Source organism: Pygocentrus nattereri, chromosome 2 (assembly GCF_015220715.1).
Source record: "Pygocentrus nattereri isolate fPygNat1 chromosome 2, fPygNat1.pri, whole genome shotgun sequence".
Lineage (NCBI taxonomy): Eukaryota > Metazoa > Chordata > Actinopteri > Characiformes > Serrasalmidae > Pygocentrus > Pygocentrus nattereri.
The window spans coordinates 31,548,020-31,574,909 of NC_051212.1; the positions used below are offsets into that span (position 1 = coordinate 31,548,020).

General features: G+C 38.4%; 1 protein-coding gene across 3 annotated transcripts in view; it reads left to right on the top strand.

The window, feature by feature from the left end:
• The first annotated feature begins 2,132 nt into the window (after positions 1 to 2,132).
• dock11 (dedicator of cytokinesis 11) overlaps positions 2,133 to 26,890 on the top strand; it is an 87,290-nt gene continuing 62,532 nt past the window's right edge. For all 3 annotated transcript variants that reach the window (XM_037547248.1, XM_017718836.2, XM_017718837.2), the window contains exons 1-13: positions 2,133 to 2,378; positions 7,550 to 7,666; positions 8,562 to 8,651; positions 8,733 to 8,815; positions 9,535 to 9,595; positions 11,319 to 11,414; positions 12,093 to 12,227; positions 12,818 to 12,992; positions 15,760 to 15,839; positions 16,000 to 16,083; positions 16,167 to 16,307; positions 17,557 to 17,787; positions 22,401 to 22,523. In XM_037547248.1, the coding sequence (XP_037403145.1) occupies positions 2,277 to 2,378; positions 7,550 to 7,666; positions 8,562 to 8,651; positions 8,733 to 8,815; positions 9,535 to 9,595; positions 11,319 to 11,414; positions 12,093 to 12,227; positions 12,818 to 12,992; positions 15,760 to 15,839; positions 16,000 to 16,083; positions 16,167 to 16,307; positions 17,557 to 17,787; positions 22,401 to 22,523 (1,518 nt within the window). In that variant the 5' untranslated portion in view covers positions 2,133 to 2,276. The remainder of the gene's footprint in view (positions 2,379 to 7,549; positions 7,667 to 8,561; positions 8,652 to 8,732; positions 8,816 to 9,534; positions 9,596 to 11,318; positions 11,415 to 12,092; positions 12,228 to 12,817; positions 12,993 to 15,759; positions 15,840 to 15,999; positions 16,084 to 16,166; positions 16,308 to 17,556; positions 17,788 to 22,400; positions 22,524 to 26,890) is intronic.

Below are 26,890 nucleotides of genomic sequence, written 5' to 3' on the forward strand. Positions count from 1 at the left end.
TTCATGACAATTCTCTGAGAAAACAACCCTAACCAGCCCATTTGGCACCAACAATCATGCCATGGTCAAAATCAGATGTTTTGAGTTTATAAATGTATGATTTCATGCACTGCATTGCTGCCATATGATTGGCTGATTAGATAATCACATGAATGAGTAGGCCTGAGTGTTCCCAGTAAAGGCAAAAGAGAATGCATTGTAAAGCAAATTAGAGCCCAAAATTATTTTTTTTCAAATTCCACTATTTTACTCTCATCATTACATATAAAACCCAAGAATGAACGTTCAATGATCATTTTGGATAGCAAACAAAATAACTATATTCGCTTTATAGACATCATGACCCCTGGTTCCTGGTTGGTTATATATTCCATTCAGAATCCCACTTTGGGTGAGAAAGTCCCTCATAAAACACCAATGCCATGAGGCCTGTCTGAAAATAAAGGATTGTGGCTTGTCCATTTTAGCAATTAAGCATTGCTGGAAAAGATATGAAAAAAAAAACTAAAGTAATTATATTACATATATTATATGAATTATATTATTACATAATTATAACATTCAGTATTTTTGACTCTATATGTGATTTTTTTTTTTTGTTTGGAAGTTGTTTGTTACATTTGAGAAACATGTCATAAGCACTAAATTATTTACCATAGTTAATCTATCATATATCTGTTACTAAATTAGATTAGATTAAGAGACCCTTATTAGTCCCACAATGGGGAAATTTCACCTCCGCATTTAACCCATCCATGAAGTGAAACACCACATACACTCTAGTGAGCACACACACACTAGGGGGCAGTGAGCACACTTGCCCGGGCAGCCTAATCCGCAGCACCCGGGGAGCAGTTGGGGGTTAGGTGTCTTGCTCAAGGACACCTCAGTCACGTGCTGTCGGCTCTGGGAATCGAACCGGCGACCTTCCGGTCACGAGGCTGGTTCAGTAACCTCCAGCCCATGTCTGCCCCCATGTTATGTCTGTGTATACAAAGTTAGAGTTCAGATATTATGAATAATGCTACTGTTGTCCTTGAGGGATTGTGCCTGTTCCTGTTTTAATTTCCGCTTTAAAACCTATGAAGAGGTCCTTCAGTCTTCAGGGTCTGCTGTGCACTACCAAATAAGAACAGAAGATGTCACTTCAAGACCACGAAATAAAAAAGGCAAGCTCAAATTTCATTCCAAGGACACTTACACCGCACAGTACATACATTTCAGCAAATAGCAGTTGAAGTAATAATATATAATGGCTAAATGGGACTTTTTTCATTTCATGTGTGATGCAAGAAACATCTGATATTTTAAAATCACAGCAGGAACAGAACAGGCTCAGTTGCACAAATAAGACCTGTGGACTGTTGTGATCCATGTAAAGTATCTGTATAGAGCAAGACTGTCCAAATTGTGGCCTGCAAGTCAAGGTTGTCCAACCCCAAACCTATTACAGGTTACAATAATGTAACCTACTACATTATTAGTAAACAGCAGCAGTCCTTTACATTTTGTGAATATTTCATGATACATAAACAGATAGAAACAGTCCAAAATAAAATTTTTGCTTTTTTGCTTCTGAAATTTGGCAGTGTTCAAACAAACAACATGACAGACATTAAATTACTAGCTACTTATTTTTTGTTAGGCTTTCAGACAATGCTCTCTCCTTCACTGTCTCTCTCTCTCTCTCTCAGTGTATAAATAATGGGATGACATGTTCAGTTTGGCAATTAAGCACTACTGCTGGGAAATCTAAAAAAGCCACATTTTTATTATATTGGATTATATTATATATATTATAATTATACTGCTGATTCTTTTTTTTTTTTGACTGTCTTTATATGTGCTAGGCCTAAATGTACATTTTATATATATATATATATATATATATATATATATATATATATATATATATATATATATATATATATATACACGCCCTTCACATGCCCTATATATTGAATTAATGTTAATTATACTGTTTACATTCATTAATATTATATAAATGTGTGTATGTCTATGAACATAATTTCAATTTCACGCATTATTTACTTATGACGCTTCATGCCTTTATGTGGGACGCTTTATGCCTCTATCTGGCAACCTCGTTTGAGAGGTGGAGCGCGAGGAGGTCTGTGTCTGAGAGACCGCTGAGTGAGCGAGTCGCCACATCTGTCAGACTCGCACCTGGACTTCGGCGGCATGTCTTTTTCACATTTTACTTTCAAAATGACGGAGTTTTCTGCCGTGTGAAGGACAAGAAAGGGAACAAGACCATGTCGGAGGTGCGGAAATTCACTAAGAGGCTGAGTAAGCCCGGGACGGCGGCGGAGTTGAGGCAGAGTGTGTCGGAGGCGGTGCGCTCCTCTGTGGCTGTGGTGAGTAACGCTCCCCCTCCACAGCTCTCTGGAAACTACAGCGGGGTCCTGCCGTTAGCTATCCCTGCGTCCTGCATGCATCGTACACGCGTGTATGCCGTGTTTCCTCCATCTGAGCCACACTCACAGAGGGTGTCCAGCCATGAATCTTTGTCCGGTTCTGTTGTCGAGCCGCCGGGCAGTCAGCTAACAGCCCGGGTAGTGAAGTGATGCTGCGGGTAGAAACAGCAGCTCGCTACGCTTTCTTTAATTTCACCGCGTCCGCCTTGTGTGTGTAACGGTGTTACTGCGCCACGAAGATTTAATGAATGTGGTATTAGGGCTCCTAATCCTTCTCCAAGGCTTAGACCAGACGAGCCTGACTAGAGAGGAAGACCACATGGACCATGTTGCAGTGCCTCCTTTGTGTGCAGAGTGCGGGCTTGTGTGCTTCTCTCTAAAAAAAACCTCTCTGGTTTCTTCCTCTTCTCTATATTAAAGCGTACCGAGTCCAGTTGGTTCGGTCTGCTCTGCTCTGAGTCACGGCAAGGCGTTTTGCTGGCATAGTGGATTGGAGGATGTGTCCTTATTCATACATGATGAATGAGCTGGGAAAGCAGGGAGGTGCAGGTCACCCTCAGTGCTTTTACTGCTCAGCATGTCAGCTAACGGCGCTGAAAGAAAGGACACAGAGGGGGGAATGGCTGTGTTCTCTGCAGGAGGAGTTAAAGTTCTGAATTTATGTTCTGTGTTTGCCAGGCAGCTGGGAACAGTAGTCAGGGCGAAGCGGTTCCCTCGGGCTGTTCTGTCTACTTCCTGTGCCTTCTGCTTTTCTTCAATACGCCATTTATTCTCTGCGCTCCTCTTCAGCCGTGCTTTGTGCTTTGCTTGTGTCTTTGTTTGCAACTTTTCACGTTTATCTTTCTCTAAAGTGAGGTTTAGAGGTGCCACACTGAGCAGAAAGCAACCTGGCTGCCTTAACAGTTAACTGTACCTCTAACACTAATGAACTATACTTACTTTTCAAAGTAAAACACAGAATTATTGGGCTGCTCTTCAGGGTTTGAGTGCCTTCAGTCAAAACCCTAGCTTTGCAGCGGGACATACATGTGCAAAAGTGATATGTTGGACATATTACAGATGTTCTGTCTCTGTTCTGACAGTGTAACAATGTTCATTTTGTAGGGCAAGTGGAGCTTCTTCACTTTAAGATTCACAAGATCACAAATTCTATTAAACGACCAACTGTGGGTGCATGCTTTCAGTCTTGTGGTGTTTCCTGGGACTGAGAAGAACAGAAGACCCTTTTTAGGCCTACAAAATGTGATGTCAGAGTGAGAGAAAGCTGATGTTCACCCTCACACACGGACCTCGGGTTCAGATAAAGGCCACAGAGGTTCAGCGTAGCTGCTGCTGAGGGTGTTTATACACAGTGGTCCAATCCACATCAACTGTAGCTCTGAGTCTCTTCTGTTTGTGTTGAAGCAGAGGGAAAATCAACATCTGGAGAATCAGTTGGCCTTTGTCACTCTTGAGACTTGAGACACACTTCAATTTGCATTATGTCACCCCTGCTGTCCAAGCTGTCTACTTTTCTGCAGTTGGGATTTAGGAACTTGTCATGAAGGTGCTTAGCACATTTCAGTTCATCTTCTCGGCGGATGCGGAAGTTAAAGAAGTCCACCGTAGCTAACTCAGTGCCAACGCCCTGCGAACTCTGAGAGGGCTCTTGCTTGCTAGTTAGCACTTCCTTTTCGCTTAGTTTGTGGTTTGACGGTCTGTGATTCTACTGCTAGATTTTTTGCTCTCTTTCATAGCAGAGAGGGATGGAAAGGAGTTTCCAGTTGTGGTAACATCAGGCCAGTGTGGTGGTTTCTATTACAGTGGAAAAGTGTAAGATTTGAATGGGGAAGCTGGTCTTGGATCAGAGTCAGAAGGCCAACTTTGCATAGACTTTAGCTGAGGCAGTTAGAAAGTGAGGCAGAAGACAGGAAGATTCTGTAATTCGACCAGTGCTGCCCTGCCCGGCTGTGGTTTTTAGGCTCCGTGTTGCACATGCTTGTGACACATGACAGGAAGCTGTTTAGCTCTTGTGAGTGTATTTATGTGTGTGAGAAAGAGAGGTATAAAAGGGTATTGATGTGGGTGTATATAGGTACTGGGTATGTATTTGCCTTTGGGACACGTGTAGACTAGACAAGACTACACCTTGAGTGTAGGAGTATGCTGCAAAATGGCTGTGGCTGGATGGCTAGTTCAAGGGATTTATTACAGGGATTTATAACACCCTCAGACTCGTCTGATAGTAGCATCAGGTTCCACTGGTCCTGTTTAACCTCAGCAGCTGTAAACAACAAGAAGCCTGTAAGCTGCTCTGATCTTTAGATATCATGATCTTTTCAAGCCCCACTTTTTCTTTATGCTCAGCTTGCAAACAAGTTTGTCACCTGTGGTGGTTAAATAAGTAAAACATGACTAGGGATGGATAAAGATCCGAATGATATGCTTCAGTGATGTGTAGCACATTGATGCTTAGATTTGACTGGCCAATTGACTTCCAACCAATATTTAATAAAGTATTTACTGTACTCTGGAAGACCATAATATTCAGTTGATGTTGGGCTGCTGTGTTAAAATATTTGCATTTTGTCAATGTTAATGCATTTGTAACCCTACAAAAGTAAATGTTATATTTTTCTATAATGCTGACATCAGTAACAGATCCTAATAACAGATCCTAATCTGTTATTGTCAGCAGATACAATATTGTGCGACAGCCATCCCATTATTTATTTAATTCCCAGTCAAAAAGGCCATTAAGTACAAGTTATTTCTTTTTCAGCATTTAGAAAAAAAAACATATAGCCAAAAGTATGTGAACCCCCCTCCTTAGTTCAAGTATTTCAGCCAGTCCCATTGTTAACAGATGTATAAAACCTAGCACTTAGCCATGCAATCTCTGTAGGGCTATTATTATAAAATGGAAGCATCTAGGAGCAACAACAGCTGAGTCACGAAGCAGCAGATCTCTCACAGACAGGGCCACCAAGTGCTGAACAAAAAAAAGAAAATTTACAAGGCAGCTTAGGTGGGTTTGGGTAGTTGCTTATATGAGTGGTGGTGTCTCTTTGAAGGGTAAGTAACACCTTTGGGAATGTCGTAACACCTTTTTGAACCTTATGTTAGGAGGACACGACTGTAATGCCTTAGATTTAAAGCTGCATTATGTAAGTTTGGGGGACTTACAGACTTCTCTGAGAAATGTATAAATACACATAACATGCGAGAAAGCGTTTTGTCATGTGTTGTGCTGCAGATCCCCGCAAGGGGGTGAGTCTGACGACTGCAAGCGTGTTGAAAGAGAACTCTGTCAAGACTTGGTGAAGGTTTGTCTTCCAAGCACATAATTGAATTACCTACTATTGTCATCAAATCTTCATCAGTGTAATGTTGATTTTGCGTTTGAGACCTAATCATCAGGCTGGACAATCCTTTTGAGCCTGTGCAAGAGATGTTAATATGTAAAGATAGATGGTATGGTTCAAAAAATTCCCAAACACTTCTTTTTTATAGGGTTTACAGGGTCACTTGCTGCAGTCAGTTTCATCAAACAGGCGTGCTTGTGCTGCTTTAACGACTTTTTGACACAAAACATTTGTCAGTATAAATATATTAGATATTGGTATCAGCTCACAATTCACATATTGGCATGTCCTTAAACCTGACATCTTTCGCAATTTTTTGCTAAGGGCAGCAAGCATAGTTACATTTTACCATTGCAAAATGCTGTCTGTGTTGATGTTTGTCAGGTTTTCAATGATTTGCATGGAACTTCCCAAGAATATATGTATATTCAATATATTTCCCGGCCTGTAACAAGTCTCCATTGTTGAGATGGCTAGTTAAGAGGATATGCAGATGTTGGATACACAATGTTTGCAAATAAAATGGAATACATGGAAAATATTTAAATTGGTTGTGTCTTAAAGAGGACTTTTAAAAAATGACAGATAAATTGAATTCTTGGAATTGAAGAAATGTCTCCCTTTGTTTTGTTTTAATGAAGTTTTACACATTAGAAAGCAGACAATATCAAATAAAAAAGCATGAAAAACAGCGAGATAATAACAAATAATAGCTATTGAAAATATTAAATGTAATGGGATATGATTAATAAAGTTTAATACATGAACTGTGTTTCATAGTGATCACACAGTGATTTGCTAGAGGCAATGGTCAGGGCTCTTAAAGCACTTAATAGAAATTGCTGAATGGCTCATTTGATGAGGAGTAGCTGGAAATTCTGTAGCTGATGGTTTTGCTGGATAGCATCCATCACTTGCATCTTTACATGACCCAGCTACCTAATTATGCAGGCCACAGCTGTGATTAATATATACTGAATTGGGCAGCAGTAGGCTCAAGTCCATACCTGATAGCCATGGTAAAATAATAAAAAAAATGAAATATGGAAAACAGATAACTTGACTCACTACCAGTGACAGGTGGATTGAAATCAACAAATAAATTGAAAATGTGAATTGACATTAGAAATAAATTAAAAACTCATCTTAAGTTGTTTGATTGAAGTTTAGAAGGAATAAGCATGAGAATTTACCATTTAAAATTAATTTTTAATTTTTTTTTGTAAAGAAGAATTAGTAAATCATTATCAGTAGGCCATCAAGGGTTCAATATAAGTATCAATATCAGAAAAGAACAAGTCACATCGTGCCTTCTTTGCTGGAAGCAGTACACTGAACAGCATCTGTGGAGCTAAACCTTTAGATTTTGTGCAAGCGCCATTGCACAAGGCCAAGCCTATTAAAAATAACTCAGAGTGGTCTTCAAGCACATTGAAGTTAATGGGTTAAACTAGAGCTAAACTAATTTCTGAAAAATCCTGCACCACTAGTTTGAAAACTGCACAGATTTCAACATATAAAAACAACTGAGCTGTGGGTGATTTTTGTTCTTGTTTAAATTTCCTCTTTCAACAAGGGTCACATTTATATCACGATGTTACTGTCAAATAGAAAAAAAGGAACCAATATATAAACATGTTGTTGGACATGTTTTAAGCTACAGACAACTTGAAGGCATCAGTAGATCAGACCAATGGTAAGATACATCACGGTTTGATTAATTCTCATTCATGTTTCGTGTTCTCATATCCATTTTTGTGTTTGAAGGAACAAACCAAGATTATTGAGCCACTGGACTACGAGAATGTCGTATTCCAAAGGAAAGCCCAGATCCACAGTGATCCTCAGAGAGACCTACTGCTGTGGCCTGCTGATGACATCTCTGTGAGTCCATGCAAAATAGTTTTATTTATGATACAATATAGCCCACTGCAGGCATTGTTAAAAAAATTGATAACCCAAAATTTTATTATAACATGCTTAAGTAAGTAAAAGAGTAACTCAAGGTAAATCTCAATTTCAGAGGAAGCTCAATTAAAACAGTTCATTAAAAGGTCAAATACTATCAACAGCTTCGTCACTAATCCATGTCTTTTGGGAAAGAAATAGGCTCAAGCTTTAAAATAAAAGTACTAATCAGCCTTTTCTCCTTTACAGCATTCTTAACTCCATTGATTAGGATGGAAAACACTTTTGCTGTAATTTCTGAAATGTTCTATGGATTTGGACTAGGACAATGATTCAACCAAAAGGCAATAGTAAAAGTACTTAGTGTTATATTAACACAGTTATGTTCACGAGGGAAATTATATAATTAAATATAATACTACATTATATATAATTTACATTGCAAAGTTATATGCAGATGTTTTGGTGCCCCCTGGTCAAATTACGGTTTGTTGATATTCTAAGTAAAAATGTATATATATAAAGTGTATATGTACACTTCCTCTACAGAACACACACATTTATAACGCACAAATACTATTTATTCACCAAATTCAACATATTACATTCAGCATAAAATGTGACCTCTGCAGAAGTTATAGCACATTTAATGATTTTTTTTCTTTCCAGTATGTTAAACTCAGAAATTAATTAGAAATTGTGCTCTAAAATGTGCATACATTTTCCATGTAGAGGATGAGTAAACTTATTTACACTTACAAATAAATGTGATTCTAGGAGTATTCAAACTTTTGCATGCGACTGTATTATAGTCGCATCATAGTATCATATGATAAATAACATATAAATTAATTTTCCTCCTTATGAACAGGTGTCTCAGATTAATCGTCAGAGAAGAACGACCGTCTCATCAGTTCCTCAGAATGCTGAGAAGGAAGCTAAGAGTCTGTTTGCCAAGGAGGTAGGACACTTGCTTGTGATTATTTATAACCTGTATCTGTTGCTGTGATGTCATAACTGGCCAATGTTTTCTGTTTGTTAGTGCATCAAGATGTACAACACAGACTGGCATGTGGTCAACTACAATTACGAGGCCTACTCAGGATGCTTCCGCATGCTGCCCTGGTAGGATTTTTTCTTAGTATTTTTCTTGTGAAAGGAAATAGTTGCTTTTGCTTAGCAAATAGTTTTTACAGTAATTTAAAATACTTAAACTTGAACATTCTAAAATTGACCCAGCTATGAACTCAGACTTGCCCTGCTTTATATGATTGGAATCTAAAAATCTGTGAATCTAAAACTTTTCTTTTCAGTTAATAAACTACTACTTTTATTTACATTTCTCAGTGTCTTGATCAGTAAAACATGCATAGATTTTTGTTTTACTTGCATCACAAACTATCATTTTGAACAAGAAACCATGTGAAGGAGTATACTTTACACTTTATGTTCCTTTTATTGTTATTCTGATGAAGCAAATCAGAAATAGTTCCTAGGGGATCTGAATTCTGTTCTGAATGCGTGTGCATGCTTGATCAAAAACTGTATCCAACATTAAAAGCAGAATGGTTCTTGTTTATGACCAAGGGGAACATGCAGTGGCCCAACTACTCTGGGAAGAGATTTTAATGAGTTAAAAGGGACAAAGCCAAAGTCTCTCTTTATGTACCATCAGCAAACATTAAATATGACAGGGTTATTAAAAAATAGCTAATTAAAAAATAATTTGATGTGATGAACTGATGACAAATTTACATGGTTTACAGTGCATCTAGTTGTCCTTGTCAAACTCTAGTCTCACCAGCCTTCACTAGTAAGATTGACTGCTTTCTTTTCTGTTTCAGCAAAGGGTCTAAGACTGAGAAACTACCGTCCCACATGTTTGAAGTTGACGAGGGAGAGGAGGTAAGATGACATTCCTGAACAGTGGACTAAAATTCTGCCAGTCTGGGCTTGGTTGGTAGCTTTATATAGTTAAAACATTTTTTGTGTGTGTGGTCATGATGTATTGGCTCTAGTCTTCCTGTCTTAATACAGGAAGTGATTTTGGTGACTCAGTTAATTTATTCACTCAGTTCCTTGCTGACTAGTTATATGAATTGTGAGGCTGGGCTTTGCTACAAGTCACATGTGTATGAGAGGCTGAGGAGTCAGCACAGAGGCCCATCAATTGAAACCTGAGCCTCTGGAGCCAAAAATAGCCCAAAATGAGATGTCCCGGCAGTCTGGACAAACTTAGACGGAAAGCGCGAGTGGCGATTAGAGAGGAAAATGCTTTTCTCCGTGTTGTGTGTTCTGAGAATGCACTGGCCATCAGTGCTGTTCACTGCTGTGATCTGTGTATAGTGTGTGTCTAATGACTCTGTCCCAAGTTTCCAACACTGTTCTCTTTTGCCCTGATATGACACAGTTCAAGGACATTAGTGTAACCCCATTTATGCCTATTAATCAGATGGTAAATAAAGGCATTTAATCCATAGAGTGCGTAATGGAAAAGGGAAAGAGGGAAGGTGATTGATCCCTTAGTCTCTGAGGAGCAGAGAGAGAGCGAGAGAGAGAGAGAGAGAGAGAGAGGGGCGGGGGGTGGACATTCATGGAGGAAAGGGGAGGGAGTGCTTTTGGACAATTATATTACAGCAGAGAGCTACAGAAAGGCACATTCATAAAGGACACCAGACCACTTCAATTAAATTAGAGGGAATGTACACTCACATGCGCACACACACACACACACACACACACACACACACACACACTGAGAAAGACACAAACAGCACAATCTCACCGCTAAGGGTTGTATATCCTTAGTAACAAAAATAATCATCCAAAGTTTATTAATATCTCATCACTCATAGAAACACATCAGTGCATCTGTTAATGTAAGTATATGGTTTTAAATGTAATTTAATAACTGATTAATCACATTGATTTATCAGTCTACTCAGGCTTTAGCAGAGCTCAGTAACACTGAGATTAATAACTGATCATCACATTGATTTATCAGTCTACTCAGGCTTTAGCAGAGCTCAGTAACACTGAGATTAATAACTGATAATCACACAGATTTATCAGTCAACTCAGATTTTAGCAGAGTAGCCCCCATACCTCTGCCCACCCCATGCTAATACATAATGCATAATCTGACCTAATACGTTACATTTAATAATTGCATGCTCAATAAAATGCAGAACACAAATGTTTTAGAGTCTTTTTACTGCCCTCTTGAAATGCACTGAATGGTAATGATCTGTTCTAACCTTGCTCTTCATTCAGTCTACTTGTCCTGAGTGCTCATGTTTTTGTGGGTCTGTGAATGAGTGTTTTTGTGTGTGTTCTTGTGTAGATGTGTGTGTGTGTGATGGATTAAGAGAGAAAAGCGAGTGACAGTATTTAGATCATGAGTGCCTGTAGGTAGGGTGTCAATGAGTGACAGCTTTCTTGAGTCAGCATTTACTGTTTGCATTGAGTATGAGCAGGAAGTACATATACATTCTTAGTGTGGCAGAGAAGACCACACTGGTGCTGAAGAGCATATCTGGGTAACAGCATGAAAACAGACAATGTGAAAATTTAATAACTGTGTGTATGTGTGTGTATTTGTATGTGTCTGTGTGTATGTATAAATTAGGACTCTTCATCGCTCTGCTCTCAGAAAGGAGGTGTGACGAAACAGGGCTGGCTCCAGAAAGCCAATATTAACAGCAGCCTTTCTGTGTCAATGAAGGTATCTGAATCTTTTACATATCAGCACCATTTGTAATCCTACAATAAAAGGCAAAATGATGCTTCTTTTATGTAGTGAAAGAACACGATAACACAATTTTAACTCGAGTTGTAAAGATCGAGTCAGAGTCTTTGGACAGTGAGACATTACATCTGATAGAGTTACTCAGAACACTGATGTTTTAAGGCCTCTACAATACCTTTTTCTATAAAGCTATTTGAGTTGATTTAGTTTTGCAGTGGGATAAAGCCTGTGTGTAATTTCCCCCAGTTTCCAGAGACTGTCTGGATTGAAATGTCATTGCCAAGTTCTACTCTAGTAGAATGTAGTGTTACGTAACAGGAGCCAGACTCAGTAACAACACGATGCACACCAGTGTCTATTGCCAGGGTTCGTTATTATAGTAATATAGAATGATTCAAACAGAGCTGCAATTTCAGAAGGTAATTCACTCTGATACTCTTGTCATACTACACTAATTGCAGATATGCATTGGATAAAATCCCATATCTGTTTGGGAATTACTTTGTTTTAGTAAAGTTCAAATAAGGCTTAAGCTTTTCTCATTGTCTGCTAATTAATTTCCAACCTTATGACTGGAAACATAATGTGTGCTTCAGTGAGTCCTTCATTCAAATGTCAAGCTTATTTCCTTAAGTCGTGTTTTTGTAATCCTAGGTGTTCAAGCGGAGGTATTTTTACTTGTCTCAGCTCCCTGATGGTTCATACATTCTCAACTCCTACAAGGATGAGAAGAACTGTAAAGAAACCAAAGGTTCCATCTACTTGGACTCCTGTATTGATGTGGTTCAGGTATGTCCTATCAGTGTAGTTTACCAGAAAAAAATCTTTTTGGCCGGATGTTTTATACTGCTGTGGCTAAGGCTTAGGTGAAGGCTGTTTGATTATTCATAAGATAAAGGGTTTACTGTGACTAGGAATGTGGTTAGGTTTTGGACTCATGACTAAGTACTCACAATGAAAAATGTTTGCCCCGATATAAATAGAGAGTCATTAAATGTTGCATTTGAACACTGGACTACAGTACTACTACAGTAATAAGAAAATTTAGATTATCTATGATATTTAGGGACAAACCAGTTCTTAATGAAACCATTACCACAGTATTTCATTTGTTAACCATTGTTGCAGTACTGGCTTTTGCAATAATGATACCATAGCAAGATGCAAAGTGCAAATGTCCCAGAAATAGCACATTTTGTCGGAATAATGCAGGCCCAATCTTTGTACTACATGATTGGTTTACTAATGCATTGTTAATATATTGCAAGGTATGTCACATTTACAATATGTAGTGATATAATCTTTTGAAACCTGCAAATGTTTTTTAACCAGCCTAACTAAATTAAAGTAAAACTAAATTGTGTGTGTCTGCCTTGTAGTGTCCTAAAATGCGGAAGAATGGCTTTGAGCTAAAGATGCAGGAGCGCTACAGTCACTATCTGGCCGCAGACAGTGAGGCAGAGATGGAAGATTGGGTGAACACACTGAAGCTGGCTATACAGAGTGCCTCAGAAGACAGGAGGAATGGAGTGGACTCTTCTGACTGTGCTTTAGGTTTCTTTTTCCCCCTCTCTACCTATATATCCTTCACACAAAAACTGTATGGACAGTACTGTGCAAAAGTCAGGGACTACCCTTTCTTTCTTTCTTTCTTTCTTTCTTTCTTTCTTTCTTTCTTTCTTTCTTTCTTTCTTTCTTTCTTTCTTTCTTTCTTTCTTTCTTTCTTTCTTTCTTTCTTTCTTTCTTTCTTTCTTTCTTTCTTTCTTTCTTTCTTTCTTTCTTTCTTTCTTTCTTTCTTTCTTTCTTTCTTTCTTTCTTTCTTTCTTTCTTTCTTTCTTTCTTTCTTTCTTTCTTTCTTTCTTTCTTTCTTTCTTTCTTTCTTTCTTTCTTTCTTTCTTTCTTTCTTTCTTTCTTTCTTTCTTTCTTTCTTTCTTTCTTTCTTTCTTTCTTCTTTTTCAGAAGAAAAGTCATCATCTGGATATGTTGCCAAAACATGTATATATTGTTCAGCATTAATGGTGCCTTCATTGATGTGTACATCACCCATGCAGTGCGCATTAATGCACCCCTATACCATCATGAATACTGGCTTTGAACTGTGCAGTGTTAACAAGCTGAGTGGTCTTTAGCCCAGATGACACAGTGTCCATGATTTCCAAAAAGAATTTCAAATGTTGATTTGTCAGATCACAGGACACTGTTCTCAGACTATTTGAATGAGCTTGGGCCCAGAGAAGGTGGCAGCATTCCTGGATCCTGTTTACATTTGGTTTCTTCTTTGCATTATTTGAGTTTTATTTAGCATTTGTGGATCCAGCACCAAACAGTTTTCATCAATAGTGTTTTTCAGAAGTTTTTTTTCTGAGCCCATGCAGTGATTTCCACTGTAGAATCTTGTATGTTTTTAATGCAGTGCCACCTGAGAGCCCAAAGATCACAGCCAGCAAATACTGGGTTTTGGCCTTGTCCCTTACATACAGAGATTTCTCCAGATTCTCTGAATCTTTTAATGTTATTAGATTAGAAGATGAAAAGCAAAAATTATTTCCTATTTTATGCTGAGAAACATTGTTCTGTAATTGTTGCACTATTTGCTCATGCAGTCTTTCTCAGGAGAGTGAACCCCTCCTCATCTTCACTTCTGAAAGACTCAGCCTCTCTGGGATGCTCTTTTTATACTCAGTCACGTTACTGACCTGTTGCCAGTTAAACACCAGATTTTTTTTTTTTTTAAGCATTATACAACTTTACCAGCTTTTTGTTGCTCTCATCCCAGCTTTTTTGGAGCATGTTGCTGTTTTTAAAAAAACAATAACGATGGGGTTTATATCATTAAAGACACTTCGTCAGTATATCAGAGTGCTGTTAGTTCAGTGCAGTTTTCTGCAACTCCCTTCAAACATAAACAACTCCTTTGACAAATATATCTCATATACGCCATGCCAAAGGAATGCTTACAAGATAACATCCACATTATCAACCTGGTGTAATTCAGCTTGTAGTTGTTGTGATACCACTTTAGCGCTTCCCTTTCCTTGTGTAGTACTTCACTTTCATTGAGGAAGTTGTTTGAAAGTGTCGGATATTAAAATTTCCTGTGAGCGAGAAAATGGCTCTTTCAGAGCCTCTGCGCAGTCTAAGTGCAGTAGTGTTACACACATGCGTGCGTTTGAGTGTGCGTAAGTGTTTTTCTTTCCCATCAGGATCCTGGACGGTGTCTTTCATTATAGCAGAGCTCGTCCCACTCTTCTGGCCCTATTTTCGCCTGAGCTGGCAGATTGGTGCAGGGCTGTGGAGGGCTTCTGCTGTTCTGCACAAAGTGCAGCACAAGCTGGGGGAAATGAAAAACTTTTTACTTTGCACTTTTAATGACCTGGGTGATTAATAAGCGGTTAAGTTGATAAAAAGTGATAAAAAGGTGCAACAATTTCACTAATAATTTTTTGGAATTTAAGGCTACTTTTTAAGTACACTAATAGACTGTGTGGTGTAACCTGTGATATATAACACAGTAAACCATAAACATGATAGCAAGATTCAGAGGATAATTAAGAAACTTGAGCAGAGGTCTGGTGATGTGGCTGTTTCTTCCACTTAGGCCTTGTTCTTTATTTTATGCTGGTTGTTTATGCTCCCTACATTCTGTCAGCATTGGCCACATTTCAAGTTTTGCTGGGCAAAGATCTGTAGCAGTGAAGTCAGCAGCAGCCCTAGTAACATTTTCCACATGTGACAAATGTTTACCAGTTTCTCACAGTTACTCATTCCTATGGGTTAATATGCTCTTACCAAGTCTCCTACATCATTTTATCATTACCGAAACCCTCTTTAACTAGGTTGACAAAATCTGTGAATTATGTTGTGCTGACTTCAATTTATTTCAATAAACCTTAAATTTTAGACAGCCTTTTTGAGTTAAAAGACCATTGTTTCTATTTTTATTTTTCCTGTGTAGCCATAAAACTGATATTTGATGATAACCCATTTTTGATGACACAATAACACTTTAAGGAACACATATTGGGGGTTTTATAAGGGCTTATTCTTGGCTCAGTATTCTGTTCTAGTGCAAATTCTCTTCTTTTGTCTTCATCTCCTTTCCTCAGTAATGGCTTCCTGACAGCTAGACATGTTCAGTTTTAAGTTTGGAAGGATGTTAAAAGTTAAAGTGTCAGTAGGATACACAAAAGTGAAGAGTGGACAAATTAAAAGCTAATGGATTTACTATTATGTCTAGCGCTGGTGGTGTTTATGTATATGTTTTAATTTAAATTTTTGATCATTGGCATGCTCAAAGCCTGTTCATGTTTCCTTTACTTAGATGAAGACACTGGTAGCCAGGGGAAACCAGAGAGCACTGTAGAGAATTTTGGACGGAGTCTCCATCCAGAGCTTATGAAGGTACATTAAAGTATAAAAACACAATCAATTAGCATGTAATGAATGTTTTTTCTTTCTTAATTAACTAACAAACTTTGCTCAGCACAAGTACAGCTACACATTTGTTGGAGAGCTTTTTGAAGATTTTTTTCCCTCTTTCTCTCTTTCCATCCTTCTCCAGTATGCCAGAGAAACAGACCAACTCAATAAAATCAACAGGAATGAATGTCGGCAGAAGATCCTTTCTCTGGATCCTGAGACTCAGGTTGTTAGCCATTATGATCTGTTTTTCCTGTGTCTGTAGCCTAATGGCCAAGTCTAGTCAATGTAATGTTATTCTCTCCTCAGAGGTTGGATTTCTCAGGAATTGAGCCAGATGTGAAGATGTTTGAGGAACGCTTTGGACGGCGTTTCATGGTTAGCTGCCATGACCTGACCTTCAGCCTGCAGGGTTGTGTCAGTGAGAAAAATGATGGAGTTCTGACCAATGTAGGTAACTTTTAAGCCTGATCACTGATTTGTAATTTTGGTAATTGTAGCAGATCTATATGAAATTCTTAGGCTTACAGTTTATTGTGATTCTGATTAGTTGCTTGAATGTTATACTGTAAATAAATGTGGTTTTAGCTTTAAAAAGTTGGTTAACTGACTGCATTAAAATTATGAGGTCTTCTTCTTCTTCTTCTTGTGAACTTCTAATAGTAGGTTTACAGAGCAATCTGTTATGTTGTGCTGACTTACTAATGTAAGTTCAATAAACTCGAAATGTTAAGGCAGCCTGGTAATTAACACTGTTTTTACTTAAAACTTTTTTCTTTTAATTTTTATTCATTGTTTTGAAGTGAATCTATTATTTTAATCATCTAAACCATAGCCTGAGAGGATGTGAAGTCAGACGTTAATATTTTCCCATAAAAACAGCTGCCAGAATGTACAAATTTGAATGGGTTTAATCTATCGACAGACTTTTCTTGATGGACATTAACTAACCAGATCCAGTGATCAATAATAAAGGGCACCAGACAAATCATTCTGAATTGACATAAGTTAGTATGTCTTGGCTGAGGCACAACTGAACAGAGAGAAGGCTGTAAACCACAGTAACGAACACACGGCTGCTCAGTGGTGGACTCTAAAAGGCTTATTGAAGAATGCTGACACACAGTAGTGTGGTTGGAAAAACTCATGCTGCTCCTGTGAATACGCATAAGACTTTTAGCAGTGCTTAGAAATCATACAGTAAATGTTTGTAAGTCAAACTGGATGTTTGGGTTTTTGTGCACCAAATTGTGATTGTTTTTTTCTTGGGTTACTCACGTTGCATTAGACATGACATATTTCATAACATCTTCATAGCATTAACACTCAAGACAAATTTTGTTATTTTATAAGCGTGAGTATCCACCAATATCAATCTAGTATTTTCCTTTGAAACTACTTGACTTTAAAGTGACCATGTCTTGAAAAAATAATTAATATTCCTAATTTTAACACTAAATGTAAACAATAAAAAAAATTTAAATTTACTGTTTACTCCCTAGTCTGTACATCCATAAATGGAAATTTGGCTAGTATGGAATATGTGGACATGTGATATTCAGTCCCGCTGCTAATATAAATGGCTTTTTTGTGTTAAAACAAGCAAAGCTGTACAGTTTTGTTATACTATGTTTTAGTTTGTTTGCTAATGTCACCGTATACTTCTTGTTTACTAAATCACTTTCATCCTGACCCCCAGGTGGAGCCCTTCTTCATCACTCTGGCTTTATTTGATGTGGCCAAAGGTTGCAAGATCTCAGGAGACTTCCATGTGGACCTAAACCCAGCGTGTGTAAGAGAGATGCTGACAGAGGGACCCCCTCAGACACCCACAGAGACTGACGGAGGAGAGGTGGGGGACGCAGGCAAAGTCAATGGCTTACCTATTATCCAGAGGGTCTCCGAATCTCTTCTGCGCTTTCCAAACCAAGTAGGTGATTTCATTTTATATTACCCAAAATATTCTAGAGTTTCTTCTAGAGAGTTAACCTCTTTACTTGCATTTGAAATCTGTTCTGAATGTGCTTATGCAATTGCTCAAAAACATTAACTGTACATCCAACAATAAAAACAGCATTGTGCTACTTCAATAAAGTAATAGGAAACACATGTTGATTCTTTTCCAACATGAACATGAAAGGGTTGCTACAGCTTTTGAGGCAGATTTACAGGTTAAAGGCCTTTGCTAAAGTCCCTGAATGCATTGCTAGTGAAACAATAATTTTGATAGAACTGTAAGCTTATTCAGTTATCATAATACCTGTAAATTATTTCGTAATTACTGCTGAAACTGTAATGTAAGTTATTTAGTTATGGGAGTGAAGAACTGCGGTTTGTGGGTTTATGTATACTTAAGCAGTTGTCTGTCAACTGAATTTTGCTGGCACTCAGTGCAGAGAGGTTTTATGGTCTTATTAGTTCAAGACCCTCCTGGTTCATACATGTGTGTGCAGTAAGTAGGCCAGTCACATTTAATGGCCAATGTCATATTTGAGACGGAGTCAGAAGCAGCTTGATCAATTATAGGCATTATTCAGCTGCATCATTACTGCACAGCAGATCATAAACAGTGGCCTGAGAGCCTTCTGCTTTCACTGCCAGGCTTGAAGCTATGACGTGGCTTATTGGAACTGATGTAACCTAGAGCTTAATACAGCACAACACAAGAGCAACTCTCCCATCTGAGACAGGGAGACTCTGCTTTTCTCTGGTTATTGACAGAGAGAGAGAAAGAGGAGTGGAAAAGGAGGAGTGGTAAGAATTAAATATCAAAAGATGGAAATGGTTGATTCTATAAAACTCCTCTTTTAACATATTAATTAGCGGCAATGCAGTCTGTTAAATAAATGACCTTGAAAAATATATATTTTACCTTCAGTGAATCTTTAAAAATGAATAAAATGGATAATTGCCTAATAGGCCAACTCGGCCTGAAGGGCTTTCTGCACCAATGGTGCTCTCTGGTCATAATTTGCCTATGCATTATAAATTGCCTCTCACTTATGCAAACTAGTAGATCGCACACACTACATGACCAAAAGACAGGGCTGCTTTGGTTGAATGTTGTTGTGCTGCTATGGTGAAACATCAAGGAGGAGCAACAGTTCAGCTATGAAATGGTGTGCCTCTGCTCACAGATTGGGACTACTGAAGCGCATGAAAATGGTCTGTCCTCAGTTTCAGCGCTTATTACCAATTCAGACCTCTGGAAACATCATTACTACTGTTTGTCAAGGGCTTCATGGATTAGGTTTCCACAGTGACCACACAAGTTGAGCAGCCACAGTTAAACATGAGGCCGTTATACATAGTGCCGAACATTGGCTGGAGTAGTCTAAAGAACACTAGTATTGAACTTCAAAGCAGTGGAAACATATTCTCAGGAATGATGAATTATGTGTCGTTACCAGCCAGTGTAATAGATATATCTGGGTTTGGCAGATGAAACAGAACTCTACCTGCCTGAATGTAGCATGAACTGCAGATGAGCACACAAACACAGCATAAATAACAAACATGCCTTGATGGAAATGTAATTATGTTTATTGAGGCACCAGCTATTAGAATTTTTTTCTAAACAGAGTAATATTCGAGGTCTTCTAAGACAAAAAAAAATATCCCTTACATTTGCCAGATATCAGGAATTGTCTACAGCAAGTTCAAAATGTTTTTAGAGTAAAGAAAGATCCCCTTCAGATAAACTATGGTATCATATTTAACAGTCTCTTTAGTGTAGTCAGTTTGAGGCCTGGAAAGTGGTGGCTGGATGGCCCCTTTAACGGAGGTGATGTCCCTCTTCCTGTTTCATCTTCTCTTCAGCTGATGCATGAATAGATCTGCAGATACATGTGTTAATCAGAATTGCTTCTTTTAGGTTCTATATTGCTTAGCGCATGATTCTGTTTTACTGAAAAGCAACCGAGTAATAACAATAATTACAAAAATACATATTCAGTGCTTTAGACTATCTACAACTGAACAGTTAAATAATGTAAATAAAGCAGTGTATGTCAAAAAAGAACATTAAATTAAGAGAACATATATATTTAATAGCAAGGAAAAATGCCAATGAAGTAAAAACAAAATGTCAGGAGCTTCTTTATTTAAGTATTTAGAGTTTTTTCTAGATTAACAATGTGTCCATCTGAAGTGTAGATGATGTTGCCTGATTCAGCTGTTGCAGTGCTTGCCAGGAAACTCCTCATCCCTGCTCTTTTCTGTGTGGTGCTGGTGATTCCTTAAGATTTACTGCATTCTCTGTCTGGTCTTCACACCCCATGTGAGATAGTGATAGTTCCTCTGTTATTGTATTATATTTTGTATGGCTGGTTGTCAAGTGATGTTGTGTCAGTATTTAAACGCTGCTTTTTGGGGATGCCTAGCAGATCAGCAAAAGTTTCCTCAATGTTTGAGAGCCACTCTGTGAATAAGAATGTGTTTACTGCTTTCTTTTATTAAATTCACCTCAACTAAACACACCCAAATTCTTAAATAATTACAATTGTCTCAGTTGCTGTTAACTGATTGTGTAAATACTGGGGCAGGTCTAGTGATGATAGAAGTAAATTCTTACCTGTAGATGGGTATGTATTTGTCACATAAGTAAGGACAGAAAAGCAGATCTGCATCATGGTCCCCACCTAGAAAATAGTCACACATACAATTTGTTGTTTTTTCTTGTCACAGAATTACTCTTCAGTTGGAAGAAAAAAGTGCTGTGCTCTCCAACCTGAATACTCAGTTATCACAAGTCTGGTGAACCATTAATGTAAGAGACATATTTGTTGTGGTGCTGGGTGGTGGAATGCTTTCTGTGTGGTAGAGCTCACAAGCTGGCTATGGAATGCCGTTGAGGTCCACTTTGATGCACCTGGCAAATCTGCATGAATATATGACATTCTGCGCTATAGGTCTGCCTTGAAAATGACAACATAGAATTGACTAAATAAAATGACAACATAGAATTTGTCATTTTTTATTTTTTATGGCAATGTCCTGATGTTATAATTTGATGTGAGACATATTTTATTGATTTACAATAAATTGTTCTTTTGTTGGTGGAGGAAAATGCTGTGTACCGTATACCCACTGGCCTGAATGCTCAAAGCTAAAGAGTGTTGAAGGAATCATGAAGCTGGAAGGTGTTATACCGCAAAGCTTCCAAGATGGAAGTGCCACATTGTTGATGTCCACATATGACGCATTGTCATGGTGTGGATTTGATGAGTCTGCATGTGACACATAATGCAAAGTACTGAGTGCCACTGCTGTTCTACTCTGTGGGTCTGATATGGGTCTAAACATGTTGAGGCAGTTTCATTTGCAAATCAAACATGTTCTGCACGTACGTTTAAGCAAGGATTTAGTAAAACTTAGGAGCATTGCATAATAAATGTTGTATGTACAGTGTTGTTCTAGGCATCAGAGAAAATTTTATTTGGCAGTAAATGTTTATTTAGAAAAGCAGGAATATTAGAAAAATACAATATATAATAAGTAGCCATTTTATGTATACCACAGTGTTCACTGAACCATATTTAAAAACTTTGGTAGCCTGGTATTATTTGTGCTTACTTTTCCCATTCCACCTTAAATTTATAAATGTAATCGCTGCACCTTTTAAGGTGGAACAGGAAAATTTGAATGACAAGCTGGTAAATGAGAAGCTGACTTCAGCTTCATGATTTTTTTTTAGTGTTTGACAGTTTCATTTTGCAGTAAACATATCAGGAAACCAGTTGGGGTAGTTATAAACGCAAATAATTCCATTTGTCTCCAAATTATCGATGTTTGTCTTAAATCTTTCTCTGTGCACTTTCATTAGCTACTTTCTAGGCGAGATCATTGTTGTTGTTATAGTGACCAGCAGTCTGCGCGCCAACCTTCAGGGTTAAAGGTTGGCAAATTAGCAGTTATACATTAACTCCAGTGTTTCAGACCATTTATTGTTAATACTGTGTTAGAACAATCAGCAAAGCTTTATTTTACTGCAGAGGAGGGCTGTTTTATTTTTACCTAAAAATCTCATTCTTATGTGGGGCAGAAACAGGGTATTAAAGGAGGTGCATGTTGCTGACACCTGGTTTGGGGGTATTGAGGAGAGATCTGGAAGCAAATCTGTGTTTTTCTAACTACATTACAACATCTCAATTACTTTAAAGAAAAAAAAAGAAATTATTGTCAGTTCATTAGATGACAGATTCATAACAGATTCTATTTTTCCTTATTTTTGAGTAATTCTGTGGTAATGAGTATCCTCTTGGTTATTGTAAGTTATTATGTTAGACAGCTCTAATAGGTTTGCTTCTTTACTTGTTTAACTAGAACAGGGGTCAGCAACCTGCATACGCCTCTTTTACTGCCCTTTTGCATCTCTACAGCAGAATAAAAATTTAAATAAAGTAAAATAAAGTTCCATTATCAGTGTATAAGAAATTCTTTCAAAAGAATGACTGTGTCTCAAGGTGAAATGCACAAATTTCATGCATAAAAAATCCTTTCACATATCAAATATGGAATCATGTACATCTTTGTTTTCTCCAGGGCATCTTCTCTGTGACTGTTCCAAATACAGACATCTTTCTTGTGGCACAAGTGGAGAAGGTCCTACAGAATGGCATCACTCACTGCGCTGAACCCTACATTAAGACATCAGACATGAGCAAGGTGTGTATGCTAAACTGGTAATAAAAGAATAACCATTTAGAGGACACACACCCACAAAGTGGAGGGCTAATGCAATAGCTGGACAAAGTATTGTAATATTATACCATTAGAGGCATTATGTCAGTCCTCTATAATGTTTGTAGCCCTTAGACACTCTGAGTCCTTCTGTAAGAGTTATTTTGAAGCCTTTTGAAGTGTTCAGTAAGACTTTTCTTGAACCTTCGTCATGTATTGTCCCTGTGTAACTCTAGTACAGATGAAAATAATTCAAAGATAAATTACGGAAATCTGGCCAACATTTTTTTCTGTGGGTCAATCCAATCTCACTAGGGGTGAGATGTGAGTGTCTCACTTCAAGGGGCCCCATAAGCTTTCAGTTAGGATCAAAGCTGTAAATACAATAACCATGAGAATCCAGGGAGAGCACAGAAGAATTTAAGATCTTGGAATGTCCTAAGCCCCTAATCAGTGTGTTCCAATGTATCATACCTACCTTCATACCTTTCAACAGATATTAGTACTCCAAATAGGAGATTGTTTGAGTGATAATTTATGTGTATTTCTGAAAGTTACCAGGCATGCAATGAATTTGCGATTATAGGGCAGATTGAGGACAAATTTTTTAGGAACTTTGTTTTAATTTAATCCCTGAAAAAATATGTCTTGTAATCTGTGAGGAATAACTAACAACTCTTCTATTAATATTCAGGGAGTAATGCCTGCATACGGTGATGTTTTATGTGTGTTATGTTATTGGGGAGATTAAAGGATACTGTCTGCCTGATCTTCTGTGAAAGAGGGTCTAAGGATAATACAAACAGAATTGATGAAAAAGGACATACTTGATGCAGTCCTTAAGTAGAAAAGGCTCTGAAAAGGTTCTTACAGATAAGTGTTTCTACTCTGTTCACATGTACTTTTGCAAATAACTGTAATTGTTGAAATTAATGATATCTCCACAAATATTGCCCCTCTGGTAATCATGAGTAAAATGATTGAAATAAAAAACAAAAAAAAACAATCTCCTCATGAAAAAGTATTTTTTTAAATCCATGTCACAATTAGTGGCACCCTGGAAATTTTTAAGAGTGAAATCTACCCAAAGTATACTTTAATTTGTATTTTATGTTTTTAAGCAGACCTAAGCAAATATGAACACGTAAGTCATCAACAATGACTGTGTGTTTCACTGGGGAATAGATATGAGATGAAACACAGGCCAAATGCCCTCAGTCATCCATCATCTATCACCAGAGAATACAGCAGTGATATATGACCAAAGGTGGTTGAGCTGCACAAATCAGGATATAGTTACAGGAAAATAGCTAAAGCAAGAATTCTTCTTCTTCTTTCGGCTGCTCCCTTTAGGGGTCGCCACAGCGGATCATCTGACTCCATCTTGCCCTATCCACTGCCTCCTCTACTTTTACACCAACCATCTCCATGTCCACCGTCAGTACATCCATAAACCTTCTCTGAGGTCTACCTCTTCTCCTTCTACCCGGCAGCTCCATCTCCAACATTCTTTGACCAATATATCCAATATTCCTCCTCAACACATGTCCAAACCATCCCAACCTGCCCTCTCTGGCTTTATCTCCAAACTGCTCCACCTTCACTGTCCGTCTGATCTGCTCATTTCTAATCTTGTCCATCCTTGTCACTCCCAACGAAAATCTCAGCATCTTCATCCCCGCCACCTCCAGCTCAGCCTCCTGTCTTTTAGACAGAGCCACAGTCTCCAAACCATACATCATAGCAGGACACACTACTGTCTTGTAAACCTTCCCTTTCACTCTTGCTGCTATCCTTCTGTCACACATCAGCCCTGACATCCGTCTCCACCCACTCCATCCAGCCTGCACCCTCTTCTTCACCTCTTTTCTACACTGTCCATTGCTCTGGATGGTTGACACAAGATATTTGAAGTCATCCACCTTTACGACCTCTCCTTCTTGCATCTTCACCTTTCCACCTGCCTCCCTCTCATTCACACACATGTATTCCGTCTTGTCTCTACTGACCTTCATTCCTCTCCTCTCCAGTGTAAACCTCCATCTCTCCAGATTCTCTTCCACCTGCTCTCTACCCTCACCACAGATTACAATGTCATCTGCAAACATCATGGTCCATGGAGCCTCCTGCCTCCTCCTCATACATGTCCTGCACCACCCTGACATACTTTTCAGCTACACCTGACTTCCTCATACAGTATCACAGTTCCTGTCTTGGCACCCTATCATATGCCTTCTCTAGATCCACAAAGACACAATGTAGCTCCTTCTGACCTTCTCTGTACTTCTCTACCAACACTCAAAACACAAAAATTGCATCTGTGGTACTCTTTCTGGGCATGAAACCAAACTGCTTCTCACTGATCTGAACCTCTTGCCTTGGCCTTGCTTCAACAACTCTTTCTCATACCTTCATGGTGTGGCTCGTCAACTTTATACCTCTGTAGTTACTGCAGCTCTGCACATCACCCTTGTTCTTAAAAATGGGGACCAGTACACTGCTTCTCCACTCATCAGGCATCCTCTCACTCTCCAGGATTTTGTTAAACAACCTGGTTAAAAAGTCCACTGGCTTCTCTACTAAACATCTCCATACCTCCACAGGCATGTCATCTGGACCAACTGCCTTTCCATTCTTCATCCTTTTTAAAGCTGCCCTCACTTCCACCTTACTAATTCTCTGCACTTCCTGATCCACTATCTCTCCCCCCGTTGTCCTCCTCTCTCTCTCGTTTTCCTCATTCATTAGTTCTTCAAAGTACTCCTTCCATCTACTCAACACTCTGTTCACTCACTAGTACATTTCCCTCTCTATCTTTTATCAGCCTAACCTGCTGTACATCCTTTCCAGCTCTATCTCTCTGTTTAGCCAAATGATACAAGTCCTTTACTCCTTCTTTACTGTCCAGCCTCTCATACAGCTCATCATAGGCCTGAGCCTTTGCCTTTGCCACCATTCTTTTTGCTATGCGACTAGCTTCACAGTACTCCTGCCTACTTCCTTCATCTCTCTGGTTATCCCACTTTTTCTTAGCTGCCTTCTTCTTCTGAATACTCTCCTGGACTTCCTCATTCCACCACCAACTTTCCTTGTCTTCTTTCCTCTGACCAGACGAAACACCCAACACATTCTTGCCAGTTTCTCTCACCACCTTAGCTGTAGTTTCCCAGTCCTCAGGTAGCTCCTCACTGCCCCCAAGGGCCTGTTGCAATTTTTCCCTGAACTGCCTGCAACCATCCTCCTCCTTCAGCTTCCACCCTCTAATCTTTGGCTCTGTCTTCACTCTCTTCCTCTTCTTTGTTTCTAGTCTCATTCTACAGACAACCACCCTATGCTGCCTTGCTACACTTTCCCCTGGTACCACTTTACAATCTCCAATCTCCTTTAGGTGGCATCTCCTGCTAAGGATATAATCCACCTGTGTGCACCTCCCTCCACTCTTGTATGTCACGCTGTGTTCTTCCCTCTTCTGAAAAGCAATCAGAGCAAGAATTAAGAAGCTTAAAACAACTGAAGATGTTAAGAATCTGCTAGGAAGAGAACGTATGTTTCCCACACACTGTCAGGAGGATGGTTCGAGTACACTATGTGCCCTTTGGAGCTCAATTTTCAGGAAGCTTCTCTTGAATAAACCTTACCTGATCCAAGCCCTCTGCAACTTCTGCTAAATTTACCAGTCTCAGGTTAGGTCTGTCCTCTTGACTGCATATAGTTGTTTAATTTCTTTTCAGCAGTTAGTCTGTTCACTTTTTACTGAGCGTATCAAACCTTCCACGTGGCCATGCTGCTTCTCTATCGTGTTACACATCTCGGATCTACCATTTAATTTTCAGTGTTGTTATAAATGAAACAAATGTCACTTTGGTTTAAGGCCACTTAAAATAATACAATATAAAGCAATACTTAATAATACATCTTATGTCATCTTGTGATTAATGCCAAAAGCTTTTCTTAAAAACACTTTATATTGCTTTATAAATTCAATATTCATCAGTTGTTTATCAAAATATTATGTATATAATAACATACAGTACTTTTCATGCTTTAGTACATTTAAAAGCAAGTTATTTGGATTCTATTCACATACATGGAAAAATATATATGGAAACTGTCACCTACCTTTAGGTATAATATACCCTTTCTTTTAGAACTCAAACTATGCTCTTTAGTAGGCCTCTTAAATACGCCTCTGCTGGTTACATTACATGGGAATTATACCTAAGTAGTATAATTTGAAATTATGACATCACTCTAGGTCAGGGGTTGGAAACCCAAATATTAAGAAGAGATGTTTTCTCCTTTCAACAAAAGTCAATCTGCCTTGGGAGCGCAACATTTTAGATCCACCTTAT